Consider the following 12,838-nt stretch of genomic DNA (forward strand, 5'->3'; position numbering starts at 1 on the left):
AGCTGCAATAAATATGCCTGACATTTCCAAGTTTCTCCAAATATTATTCCTGCCCCGGAAAAGACGCGTAACTGATTTGGATATTGTCCTTCCGGAAGTCTCCATTCTGTCAAATGTTAGTAATTCCGTTGATGGTTTTGTCCACAGTTCAATCCACAGAATGCCCCACAAATTGTCAATAAACCGTGGCAAGTGTGTAATTGCCGCAAAGTACTTGCTTTATCGCGGCCAGCTGGGCCGGCCTCGGACAGCGCGCGCCACCGCTCGCTGTTCAAACTCCGCGCCAAACGCCGCGAACACTCGACCTAGCTCACCAGCGCCTGTCCAACACTCTAAGCGCGCCCTCGACGCTGAAGCAGACGGAGAAAGCTTCAGGGCTTCCATTCAGGGTACCGAATAACCTCGAGAAAGCACAGAGGCGCAAAATTTCTACCCACCCAGTTGGAAAAATTTGAGATTTTTATCGAGCAAAGAGATATGAAACTGTAAAGTCAAGACGAAAAGAAACAAAATGACTATGCTTGCCCCAGTTTGCAAAACTGCGACTATCCGAAAACTAAAGAGATCACATGCTGAATTGGAATCGCAAGAAGCCATCTGCGTCCAGCCCAGTCGACCAATTCTCCGATCAGCTTCTGTCGTCCGAACAAAGAGACTTCAGCCCAGTGTCTCCGAGACACTCTACAAGTCCTACACCGATGACCAGCCAAACAAGCTCATCTTTAACAGAGGTAAGGAGACAGTTCAATCTTAACGGGATGCAAATCGGTTCTTTTATGGATTTTTTATGAATCTCAGAGGGACGCCCTTGAGATCAACGGGAAGTGGGTCGCCTTGCAAGAGATCTTGAAAGGCCACGGTTGGGGAGAAAGTCAAATCCTTACTATCGATTAACCCGCAGAGGCTTTGGTGAGCCGCCTCCCGCCGTGTTCACCCGAGCGCGCTTATCTTCATCAGAGCACCAGATCTAGAGCTTCTTATAAAGAAGGCTTAGCCTAGTCTACGATCATAATGGACACAAAGACTTACACTTTTTTCCACCTGGTGGTTTTGAAATCTTCTTATCAGGAGCCCAGATAGAATTCTAAAATTTTCGTCAACTACTCAATGAGTCTATGAACAATTAAAACCTCCTAAACCCATTTTGCGCGTTTCTTGAATCGAGAATTCAAAATATTATCAGAAGGCACTCAGCTGTGCTAAAAGCTGAAAATCGTGAATTTCCGAGCGCCTCTGAACAGCCTGGCGGGCGCTTTTTTATTCTAATTTTCCGCAAATTTCATGCAGCGAAAAACATGCTCTGAGTGTCCCACATTGCCTCAAAGCGTTTTATTTAGGTCAGCTCAAGTTGGTTGTCTGCGGGTCTGAGAACCGATTGGCGGTCACTGTCTTGGAAGCCCGATCAATCCAGTCCAAGTTTCCAGGCACGACGATGGTCCTCGAAGCTCACCTTCTTCCCAGTCCACATCCTGAAATGGGCCAAGTCTCAGAGCCCATCAAACCAAATGCCAGCAACATTAACAAAACATTTACATTGTAAGTTTTCCAAATAGGAAATAAACTCGCCATTTTTTATTGAAAACTTGAAGCAAATATAAAATGAGTGAATTTAGCGATATCAACGAGCGACTACAGTCTGGAACAAAGCTCTTCATTCGAGTTTATCTCCAGAAAAAAGGCGATGCCGAGCCCAAGTTCGTCGGATGCATGTCTTTCGGCGCACGCAAGATCATCCAGGAGCAATCCATCATTAAGGTATAGTTCGTTCGGTTTTTAATCAGAGCTTATCCAGTTCAGCAGAATGTGAACTTGTGGAAAATAAAAAGGGCTCTCGTCCATGATTTAAATTTTCTGTTTTAGGGCTGGTATTATCTCCTCTCTGAGAATCTCGGCCGCAGAAAACATCTCGCAGTATCCAAGACACCGGATATTTACCCATCAGGACACGTTGCTCAAAAGATGGCGATTCGAAAGCCCGTCCAATCCGTCTGCGACTGGTCGAATTCTACCTCTTCCAGCTCCGCTTTCTCGTCAATCGTAGCCGGAGACATCAATGGTGACCGACGAGTTCGATGGCGCGACAACCACATGATCCCACTTCCACTTTGCTCGACACCGAAGAGCCCGCGACGAGTTCCAAGCCCTCTTTTCGAAGAAGGATTCTCGCTTCACGGACAGGACATCTCAGTTCAAGCCGAGCAGGTAATTTCCCATCGCTTTTATTTATGGCATATGCATTATTGAGTACATCGTGACTTTGTCCAGTTTCTTAAAATGTCTAAAATGCACAGCTTTTAACCGAGAAGCATTTTTTTCGCTGAATTAAAAAAGTGAGAACAAAATCGAAGAGGATCCCAAGTTTAATTACTTGCGCTCCCCTTCTCCCTCTTCTGGGGAGCGATTATATTGTACGCGGTAAAAATAATGTACCCGCGCGTGGACTTAATTATAGCACTAGAGCACGCAATTATTAATGTTCAAGTAGCCCAGAGAGGTGTCGAGAAGTTGTGAAGAGAAAGCCACTAACCCATTGTTTCAGGTTGAAATCAAAGAGCTCACGATTCGAAGAGGATGGTGCGGTTTTGGCTTTACCCTCGTTGGTGAATGCCCGGCTAAAGTAGAAACCGTCTTTGAAGGTAAGATTTGAACAGATGAAATTAGTTTGTAAAGCAATGAGATTCGAACTGCACCCAAATAGCGACCTTTGACTCATAATTCATTCAACCTTGGTTTCACAAATTCACCCAAGGGATCGATTATTAGCGCCATTGCTGACAACTATGGCTGCCTTAGTGCCAAACCTAAAGCTGCTCCTCTTGTTTTTACGCCGAGAATAATATATTCACTATTTTTATTAAGATTGCGTCGCAGCTCAAGTTGGAGTAAAGAGCGGAGACAGCATTCTATCCGTAAACGGACAGTCTGTCGCCGAACAAAACGCCGCGAGAGTATCAGAAGCGATCCTGAGAACTGTCAGCGATCTTCACTTGGAGGTCGAGAGAGAAATCCTCAACAACGGCTCTTCCAAGTTCTCCAAACAGCGGGCACAAGAGACTCAGTCCCCTCGAAAAATTCAAAAGTTCAATTTTTCTGACGACGAAGAAGAGATCCTGGACGATGCAGGAGAGGCTTCGGCTCCTCCAAAGCCCGAAATCATGGAGGAGAGTCCACGCCAGGGACGACTTGGTGGCATGAACAATTTGCTTAAATTCGACGAATGTCTGAAACCCCTTCGTTTGCTCGCTGATGGACGCGATTTTGTCTACTCCGGAGCTGTTTTCGCTACTATTTCAGGTAAAAATTTGATTATATCACCTTCATTTTTTTTCTCGATAAAATACAGTGATCTGGCAGCGATCATTTTAATTCCTTCTTATCTAATGTCCGATTTAGGCGTGGCTCAACCTCAGCGAGTGTGGATCATCCTTCTCACAGACATGATGATCATCACCGAGTACGACTCCATGGAGAAGCGTTATGTAATCATCGAGGAGCCCATTCGTCTTCGCCAAGTGACCTTGGACTACGAAGCTTTTGGCCCAGATGGAACACCAGATTTGACATGGAAAATCTCAATCGACGAAGAACAGGGCTTCGGACCACGAAAGTACACCTTCAAGGCTGACAGTGCTGAATTAGCCGCTATGTGGAAGTGCTCAATCAGCAGACAAATCGACCTCGCCCGACGCAGCCAAGTCGAGACAAATGATGTAAGTCCAAAAGCAAAACTATCTAGTAGATTAAAGAACTTTAATTCGATCCATTTCGCTCTACAAAATTAGACGATTTCGGCGTTTTTCGCGTTTTAGTGTTCTTATTTGCACGACCGGAGTAAAATCGTTAGAGTCAAGAGAGCGTATGGGAATTGAACCCAATTGTATATATCTTTTCTCTCGATGCGTGCTCAATTTTGTACATACGAAATATGGCTCAAGATAGAGCAGAGCGACAGATTTTGACAAAATACGTTTAGAGAACCCCGTCAAGGTGCAGAAGCGAAGCTGACATGAATGCATACGACGTTGCCGCCGACTCCTTGCCACGGTAAGCCCAGTCCCATAGTTATTCATTTTCTATCCATATTCATGAGCCTGTAAGAGTAGATAGAGGCCATATATTTTATTTGACGAGGATGATCCAGCTCATTGCTGATCAATTACCTGTTTGATATCCCGCTCCGTAGCAAAATCCTTTTCCCATTCCATTTTTCTCAGAGCAGTCCAAATACTGAGAATTAGCCCATTTATAAGAAGAATAAAAGGTATGCCTTTTGCGGCTGTTTTTCTTAAAAAATCGAGCCAAGAAATTCAATGACAGGAAATCAGCACGTTTTTTTCCATTGACTTCCTATTGTCACAGCTACAAGTCATAACAGCGTGTGCGAAAAAAGCTTTTGCCCTTATTTGTCAATCATTGATGAAGACTGCGTAGCGGAGAAAAACGGGGACCTGGGTAGTACCTTAGAATTATTTATTTATAACGCGACAGGGCAAAGTCAAGCTAATCTTTTTCGCTAATTTTATTCATTTTTTCTTTCAGAGGCGGATCGACAAAAAACCGAAGAAAATCCTTTGGCCCTGCTAGAATCGACCTTGCCTTCGTCAAGCTTGTTTCCGGCGCTCGAGAAACCATCAGAAACCGACGAAGAAACTCCACTACGAATGCATTAGAGATTCCCCGCTTCTCGCCCTTTCAAGAGCAAGGAAAGTCATTTGACGAGCAACAAGAGGACGAATACTTCACCTTGAAGTCGTCCTCATCGTCATCAAATCTCGCAGGGGCAAAGGGCCAATCCAGAAAATCCCAGCTCCAAGCAGACCATCGTTTTCTTTCCAAGCACGCGAGCAGCTCCAACCTCGACCAGATGAACACCTCTGGCGACTCCGGCGAAGGGGCCCTCAGCGGCGAGAGAAAATCTCTTCCAGAAAAAGTTAACTTCGCCGCCACTTGGGTCAGTGCAAAGCTCCTCAAGAAGCACAGAGAACGAAAAGCCCGCCGACTGGAATCTGAGGCCAACTTGGGGCAGTTGCCTATCAACGGAACTTCCGCCCTCGACCGACTTGTCGAAAGCGACCTTTGCGCCATTCGATTGGGCCTTGCTGATACGATCGCCTGCGAAGCAAGCCTTTCAGCCTTCAGAGAATTCTTGGCCAAAGAACACTCCGAAGAGAATTTGTGCTTTTGGCTCGCTTGCGAAGAATACAAGAACTTCGAAGAACTCCGAGATGAAAAAGCGACTCAAATCCTTGAGCAGTTTATCTTGGTAAGTTTTCCAAACGATTAAAGTCTTTAACAATTGCGATAAGAAAATAATTATATTTATTCTTTGCAAATTCTTTCAAGTATTAAAACTTTCTTCAGAGCGGCGCTGAACAAGAAATCAACATCGACTCCGAGACGAAGCGCCTCGCCATTTCAGGCCTCGAAGCCTCTCCACCCGATGCGCTCTGTCTGGTCAAGGCACAAGAACACGTCTTCAAACTCATGCAGACCGATACATACATGCGTTTCCTGCGAACTCTCCCCCCACTTCCTCAAAGTACAACAAGTTCAACTTCCGTGAACTAATTCGGATATGCTGAATTATTCGTCACGTCTGTATATTTCCTTGTTACTGTAATTACCCATTCACTTGACATATTTCGTGGATAATATATGATTTAAGAAAACAAAAAAGTACTATTTTTGTTCTATAAAACTACATAAACTAGCTAGTCTACTAGTATTCTTAGATATTGAAATGATAGAAAACACCTTTACTTTCATTAATACTGATAGCAAGCAGACCAAACACAAAGATAGAAAATATAGAAATGTCAAAAAGAAGAATATTTTATAATTTAAAGAAAGCGTCATATAATTTGTCCGGGAAGGATGCAATTATGAGTTTTTGAAATTGGGATTAGCTTGTGATCGAGGCGGCTTGATCTGGTCCCTTGTCATTATCGAAAACGTGTCAAATGAATAGAGAGAGAGGAAGATGCATCTAGGGGGCCATGGTCAGCTGCTTCTGCTAAGAAGAGTCATTTCAACCTTTTCGCGATCGAGCCGCGCCGCGCCCGAAATTTGAGAAATATTCAAAAGTAGAGAGAAAGTCGAAAGAAAACTTGTATCAAGAGATTTGAAGAATAAGAAGTTGAAAAAGGTGAATTGAAAGACTATTTCTTCTATGATTTTAAAATAAATAAAAAGTCCCTTCTTTTGTAGAAGAATCCCTTCACCACAAGTCATCTCTAAAACTGTTCTTATTCAGTTTTAATGAGCTCCAGTCAATTTTGAGTTTGAGGGCTGTTCGAGGTCAAAGTCGATAGTGCTCATTTGTATCGGCAATTTGCGGACTGTAATTGACACTGAGTTTTAGATCTAAAACTCATTTGCCTCTCATTGACCAAGGAAACGTTTTATACAGCGAGATTGAGTGCCCTTGCGTTAGGAATATTGGATGAGAAGATAGAAAAGCTTCTAATCCCGACAAGGTAGTGGCGATCGATGATTGCTCCGAATCCTTTCTCATTTCATTTTCTTATTTCTTCGAATTTGCAATCAGAGACGAATGCAACCTTCGAAAGCTAGGCAGAAAGACTGACATTGAATGCGCTCAGAGGATGACAAATTTAATTGAGCGCCAAATTTAGCTCAATTTCGTGCTATTCAATACTTTCAATTTGACTCACTAGGCAGCAGAGATTTTGGCACCGAGCGGTTGATTTGAAATTTTTACTCGAAAAAGGGATGATACACAGTAATGGCCTGCCGTATTATCAGCTTACAATCCATCAAGGTATTATTTCTGATGTTCGATTTGAGTAAATGGACTTGTAAATGAGCGCAAATTGTAGAAACACAAAATTAAATATCGAGACATTTTACTGCTTTGAAAATTAATATAATTCTCCGCAGAGTTCTTTTGCTAATTACGGTGCCGAATAGCGGTTTATCTCTATATGTTTCGTATAACTCGTTCCAATTGGATACGCAAGAGTAACTATATCTTCGTCGAATTCATTATATCTTGTGTAATTTTGTTCTCATCTCCGCAGTTCGTAAAGTTATCGGATAGTGAGAACCCCCCTTTTCCAGGCCCGTGCGAAGTAGTCCCCCAGGTACGTTTTTTTTCTTGAATTAATTATAATATTACTTGATGAAATCTCTCGTTTGCCGATAAGGATATTTATCATTGGATGATTAGTAGAAGAAATTTTAATTTGCAGCATAAAATGATATTAATGTTTCTCGAAAAAAAGCCGTAAAATAAGCTGTGGGAATTTTTTGCTACTAAAGCCTCTGCTCAAGAGTGATTTTCATTGTAATCTGGAGTAGCCTGAACTCAGTGTAGCAGCTCGCTTGCGGGGCAATTTGCTCGTGCCTCGTCGAGAAAGAGAGAGATCTGGTGAGCTCCCTGCTGAGCTTGAGAAAGACCTTGCCAGCATGATATAATTTGACCTCTCGCGACTTTCGCTGATTTTTTCCAAAAAATCCCTCTTCAAAATTTTTGAAATGACAACATACAGGCGAATTAAATGTCAGAGAAAAATCAAAGAAAATGGTTTAGATTTAGGTCTCCTCGAGGCGCTGGTTGTTGTGGTTTACATTTTATTAAGATTGGGACCTGCTGCCGGCTAATCCGATGAGTGCAACAGCTAATCCAAAAGCAAAAGAAGTCGTTATCAGAATACCTAGCTATAAATCCACTGTCACCAAGTAGGCCACCCTGTGTCTAACACATTATAACACTGTTCTTAAAGTGTCTCCGATTATAAACAACAGCCATATCATGGATTCTGCTTCCCCCTAACTGACGGATCAAATGTGGCCAGTCCTAGGAACTCAACTGAATCAAGGATAGGCTTTGAAATCTTTATTGAAGCAGTAAAAATTATAGGAATATTACACTCGACATTTTACTACCATAAATGATTTTTCAGAACGTCATAAATAAGCCCTCTGGTTAATCCAACAAAAAACAGCTCGTAATTCTAAATTCTCTGAGTCTTGTGACAACAAAATCCATCTGAAACTCACACTTATCCCCCCTTACCTGACCTGATCCATCAAATAATGGAGCATGTGACGTCAGGATTCTATTGAGTGTCATCCATTAGACTGAGTGAATGGCTGTGGCCGAGTTTCTCAAAAGTTTTTTTTTTCTTTCACAATGCTCAAGTTCGATCTCCTCGAGCTCCAAACACTTACACGGATAATAGAAAGGATTAAGTTTACGCGTGGGCCGCAAACGAACAAATTTTACGGAGATAGTTAGAGATAGATATGTCGCCAAGCCAGAGAAAGTAATCCACCAGATCCGAGCAAACCATTCGTTATTACGTCTCCTCAAACTGCCAGGTATGAGTCGTCAGTAAAAGAAAAACAGTAAATGAGCTCTCATTTAAATTAAAAATTTAGGCGCACGCCTGTGCGCGTAGGAGATCCTCTCCGAATCGTCGTGCCATCCGGTTCCGCCATCGAGCTTGGCTCTCCAAAGTCCTTGAGAAGATCCACAAGTAATGAATCAAACTATTCAACGCAGTCCTACCAAAGTCAATCGTCCAATACAACGATGTATAATCAGCAAAAGTCGCCTGTAAATGCTCAAATGCGCACATTGAATGGAAATCGCCCATTTGTCCAGACTATCAATCAGAACTCAAATGATTTGAACGGAAATGGTCGTCCAGAGTTCAGCATCACTGTTGTTAATAATAAATCACCACAAACAGGTAAGCTTTGAATGAATGAGTAATGATTCCGGAAATTTAATTCCTACGATTCAGGAGAGCGTAATTCAACGTCACCGTCGCCGTCGTTATCATCGTCACCGAGCAGCTCACGCACGACAAAGGCTTTTAGCTCAAATTCTGCCCTAAATAGCTTTATTCCGCCCGAGCAGCGTACAATTTCCAAGAGGATTTCCCCACCGGGCCAGAAGGGGCTCCTCGACCGGTCGACCGCGCGAAATATCATCACTGCGCATTTGAACCAGATGGTCCCCACCAATGATAACTCAAGCCAAGGTTCTTTTATATTATTTTTGATGATTGAAATCAACGAAGAGTAAGCCTCAAAATGAACCTTTTTGAAAGCAGTCCAACATCTCCCGGAGTCAAAGGAGCGAATAATTTGCGCAAGGCGCCAAGAGTTCACGGTCAGACTCATTCTTGGCTCGCTCAAGCTGCAGAGAGTCTTCATTATTTGGAGAAAAGCAGGAATATTGGACACAGAGATGTAGGCGAAAGCAGATCCGTTCCTTTAGAAAATCATAATAATGTAAGTTTATATTTGAATCTCAAATATCTTCGATGTACATTCTTATTGATTCTAAAATTGTTTCATAATTATTCATCACAAAACTTAAGCCAAATCATTCCCCAGTTCAACGTAGCTTATCTCAGGTAAAACGATTTTGCAGAGATTCTAATATAAATGCATGCGATTTTGAAAAAAACTTTCAATTAACAGTTTCCTTTCGTGAGATCTTACTAGTTTCCTGTTTATACCTTTGTATTTTGCGATCTATGTGTGGCTTGAATTTCTCTTTTTGTAAAAATGAAACGTTCGCTGAACTCAAACTTATTCAGGAGCCATCAGAAAGAGCAGTTAAGATGAGAACGTCTGTTTATATTCCAAATATGTCTGGTAATTGAAGATTAATTAATATTTCTCCGTACTATATTTCTCCTAAGGAAACAGCCTCGCATCACACCAGCAAGAGAGAGTCAAGCGTAGAAGAAGTCTCACAAAAACATCGATGCACGAACTTGGTGTGGAAGATTTGCGGCCATGGGCTCAGCCCCCGCCAAAATCGCCAATTCCTCCTAAATCGCCGTCGACAGATAGAACTTTGGACCCTTTCTTGGCTCTTGCCATGAAGAACATATCACCGCCGCCAGCAGAAACCACGACGAATACATCCTCTCCTGAGCCCAGAAAAAGTCCAGTGCAAAAAGTTTTGGCTCCTACCGGACCATCAATTAAAGCTCCGAAGGTTTCGCTTGATTGTCCAGATCGCCCGACGATGCGAGCACTTTTAGATGACTTGGATAACATAACGATTCAGGAAGGTTCTAACTACTAAGGACATTTATATGAAATTAAAATAATTTACGTTCATTTTGATTTCTCATTTCTTGATAAATATAAATCGAAACTTTGCTGAACCGTGAAAGGCGCATCAAGAAATTGATAAGTTTAAACTCGAAGATCAACGCAATAAAGCACTGAAAGAGCCAAATCCAATCACAATTCAAGTGCCAACAGTCAAGTCAAAATTCATCCCTTCATCAATTCAACAGCAATCTTCTCAAAAGTTCCAGCAAAAACCGTCTGCAGTCCAATCTCCTCCGCCATCTTTGAAGTCAGCAGCTCTTCAGAAAAGTCCTACTCCCCAAGAAGATCAATTAACGAAGCGAACGACATCTCCTGAATTAAAACGCACTTCACCTCCGTCCCAATCGGCTCAAAATGCAATTTCAGCACCAAAGATAATTCGTAGCTCTGTTGGAACAACTAAAACGAGCACTCAAACAGCACCATCGAAGCAAGATAAAACCTCATTTATTGGCGGATCATCAAGACTGAGCCAGTTGAAGAACAAATTGCAGAATAAGATCAAATCAACCCCTCAAGAGCCAACAAAACCGACATCCGAAGCTCCCAAGACAGCTGCCGTTAAAATTTCACCAGTGAATTCGCCAGAGCCAGTTTCTTCGAAGTCTCCACCACCTCAAAAGGAAGCACCAGTGGAAAAGCTGAAACCGGTCGAACAACAAAAGAAAGATATCTTACCTGCTTCTTTCGCACCAGAGCCAGTGTCGCCCAAAAAAGTCGAGTTCGCAGAAAATTTGGGTTCGGTAGAAAACTCTGCACAGTCGGTCAAAGCATGGCAAGAATCTCCAGAAAGAAAAACTGCGAATATCATGGCGCAAATGATGAAAAAAGTTGCGGAAGACGAGCAAGCGAAAAGCCAGCCAAAACCAGGAGTTACTCCAGTAGCGCAAGTTGAAGCCCCTAAAAAACGACCGCAAGCAATCACCCGTCAAGAGCCGAAATCGACGGTCGAGAAAGATCTCAACAGGTTGTTGAATCCTTCATTCACACCACCGGCACAGGAATCTAAACCTGTAGCAAAATCGGCACCTTCCATACCTGCACCAACGAAGCCTCAGCAACGACCTCTTCCGAAGAAATTTCCACCTGTTGATAAATTCCATTTCCCATTTGGAAAGCCCCGTCCAGCCGGAGAAATGAGCGGATATCTTCAAGCTATCGACGAATACGCAAAGAAAAATAGGAAGCAAGAGTTTTTCATGAAAGACATGGGCCCGCTGGTAAAAGAAATGAAACTTCCGTATTACTGGAAGGATCCATTATTCCGCGCGTGTGGAGGAAAGAGTGGCGGGAAAATATCCATTTTTCAACTTGGTTCGACTTGGAAAAAAATATGCGAGACGCGCTTCGATTCAGAGAGCCAGCTCATGGCCCTACTCACGAATGGGATGACGCGCAATTATTTAATTCCTAGCGACTTAACTCCTCTCATAACGGACGTCATTGAAACGCATCCTGGACTTGAATTCCTCAGGAGTGCCCCAGAGTTTCACACTAGGTAAGTAACGACCCATTTAGGTGGTCTTCCTTGATTTCACTCTGATTTGTTGTCAGACAAAATTGTTTTTCATGAGCGACGAAAAATTCCTTTCAACCCTCACTCAAACTTGCGCGAAAAGCCTCACCTTAACTTTGAGGCTTATCTCGTTAGCGTGTTGTTTACATCTTACGTCGCTTTACTAAAGTAACCTTTCGCAACACTTTCTCTTAAGATACGTTACTACTGTCATTGCTCGCTTATTCTATACTGCCTCCGCCTGGAACAAAAAACTCACTCTTCCGGGGCTTCGGAAATCCGAGTTTGCACAAGTCCTGAACTCATTGGATGCGCTGGATGATATCAACAATGAGCAGCGATTCTTCAGCTATGAGCACTTCTATGTCATTTATTGCCGCTTCTGGGAGCTTGACTCCGATCATGATCTCAAAATCGGGCCTACGGATTTGTCAAAATATGGTGATTATAGGTAGTGTTTCATTATTTTGATATTCCCTAATTGCTTTTTTTTAAGTATTTCTGTAAAAGCAATCGACCGAATTTTATCCGGCACAGTGACGACTAAACGGCGTGTAATGGAATATTCGGAATTTGTATGGTAATCTAGATTAAAAATAGCGCTATGATGTTGATTTATGAAATTCCTTTAGGTTTATAATGTCAGAAGAGGATAAAAGTACGTCAACATCGTCGGAGTATTGGTTCCGCGTGATGGATAGAGACGGGGATGGTGCAATAACGATCGACGATTTGGAGTTTTTCTATGCTGAACAGGTTTGTCCGAGCCTTAACAGTCTTTTCTACTTCATTCTTCAGGAAACTCGACTGCGGACTCTTGGAGTAGAACCCTTACCGTTCATTGATTTACTCTGCCTGATGCTGGATTTGGTCAAACCAGAGACGAAACACATCATAGCCCTCCGCGATCTCAAGCAATGTCGTCTTCAGCATATCTTCTTTGATACATTCCTCAACGCTGAAAAATATCTCGACAGGTACTTATCATTCTTTATTCAATCACAATGCGTAAACGAACCCTTTTTAGAGAGCAGCGTGAGCCTTTTGACGGAAATCAAGACTGGAACTGGGCTCGCTGGGCAACCGAGGAGTATTCCTTGCTTGTTGCTGATGAAGACGAATAATTAGCTACTGTAACTTCTATTTATAAAAATATGCCACCATGCTGCCTTCTTCAATAATAAATAAATTATCTTCAGAGATTAAAATCATTTTATT

General features: G+C 42.6%; 3 protein-coding genes and 1 long non-coding RNA gene across 4 annotated transcripts in view; 3 read left to right on the forward strand and 1 right to left on the reverse strand.

Moving 5' to 3' along the window:
- The window catches only part of LOC145700986 (peptidyl-prolyl cis-trans isomerase H-like), an 85,724-nt gene that overhangs the window by 63,380 nt on the left and 9,506 nt on the right, over positions 1-12,838 (reverse strand). The gene's annotated exons all lie outside the window — the stretch shown is intronic.
- On the forward strand, positions 400-5,668 carry LOC145700974 (uncharacterized). Its single transcript, XM_081778199.1, has 10 exons — positions 400-731; positions 1,338-1,536; positions 1,614-1,755; positions 1,861-2,202; positions 2,540-2,636; positions 2,860-3,294; positions 3,394-3,710; positions 3,974-4,044; positions 4,540-5,263; positions 5,362-5,668. Exons 1-10 carry the CDS (start codon positions 512-514, stop codon positions 5,566-5,568), a joined length of 2,754 nt encoding a protein of 917 aa, XP_081634325.1. The 5' UTR covers positions 400-511; the 3' UTR covers positions 5,569-5,668.
- On the forward strand, positions 6,006-7,843 carry LOC145700990 (uncharacterized). Its single transcript, XR_014134249.1, has 3 exons — positions 6,006-6,145; positions 7,602-7,701; positions 7,746-7,843. It is a non-coding gene; the product is annotated as an uncharacterized LOC145700990 (long non-coding RNA).
- Positions 8,172-12,837, forward strand: LOC145701877 (uncharacterized). Its single transcript, XM_081779093.1, has 12 exons — positions 8,172-8,343; positions 8,404-8,717; positions 8,772-9,264; positions 9,354-9,389; positions 9,576-9,633; positions 9,681-10,058; positions 10,162-11,602; positions 11,817-12,071; positions 12,117-12,200; positions 12,253-12,376; positions 12,419-12,597; positions 12,648-12,837. The coding sequence occupies exons 3-12, from the start codon at positions 9,064-9,066 to the stop codon at positions 12,742-12,744; spliced, it is 2,853 nt and encodes a 950-aa protein (XP_081635219.1). The 5' UTR covers positions 8,172-8,343; positions 8,404-8,717; positions 8,772-9,063; the 3' UTR covers positions 12,745-12,837.

Source organism: Oikopleura dioica, chromosome PAR (genome assembly GCF_907165135.1).
Source record: "Oikopleura dioica chromosome PAR, OKI2018_I68_1.0, whole genome shotgun sequence".
In the NCBI taxonomy this organism is placed as follows: Eukaryota; Metazoa; Chordata; class Appendicularia; order Copelata; family Oikopleuridae; genus Oikopleura; species Oikopleura dioica.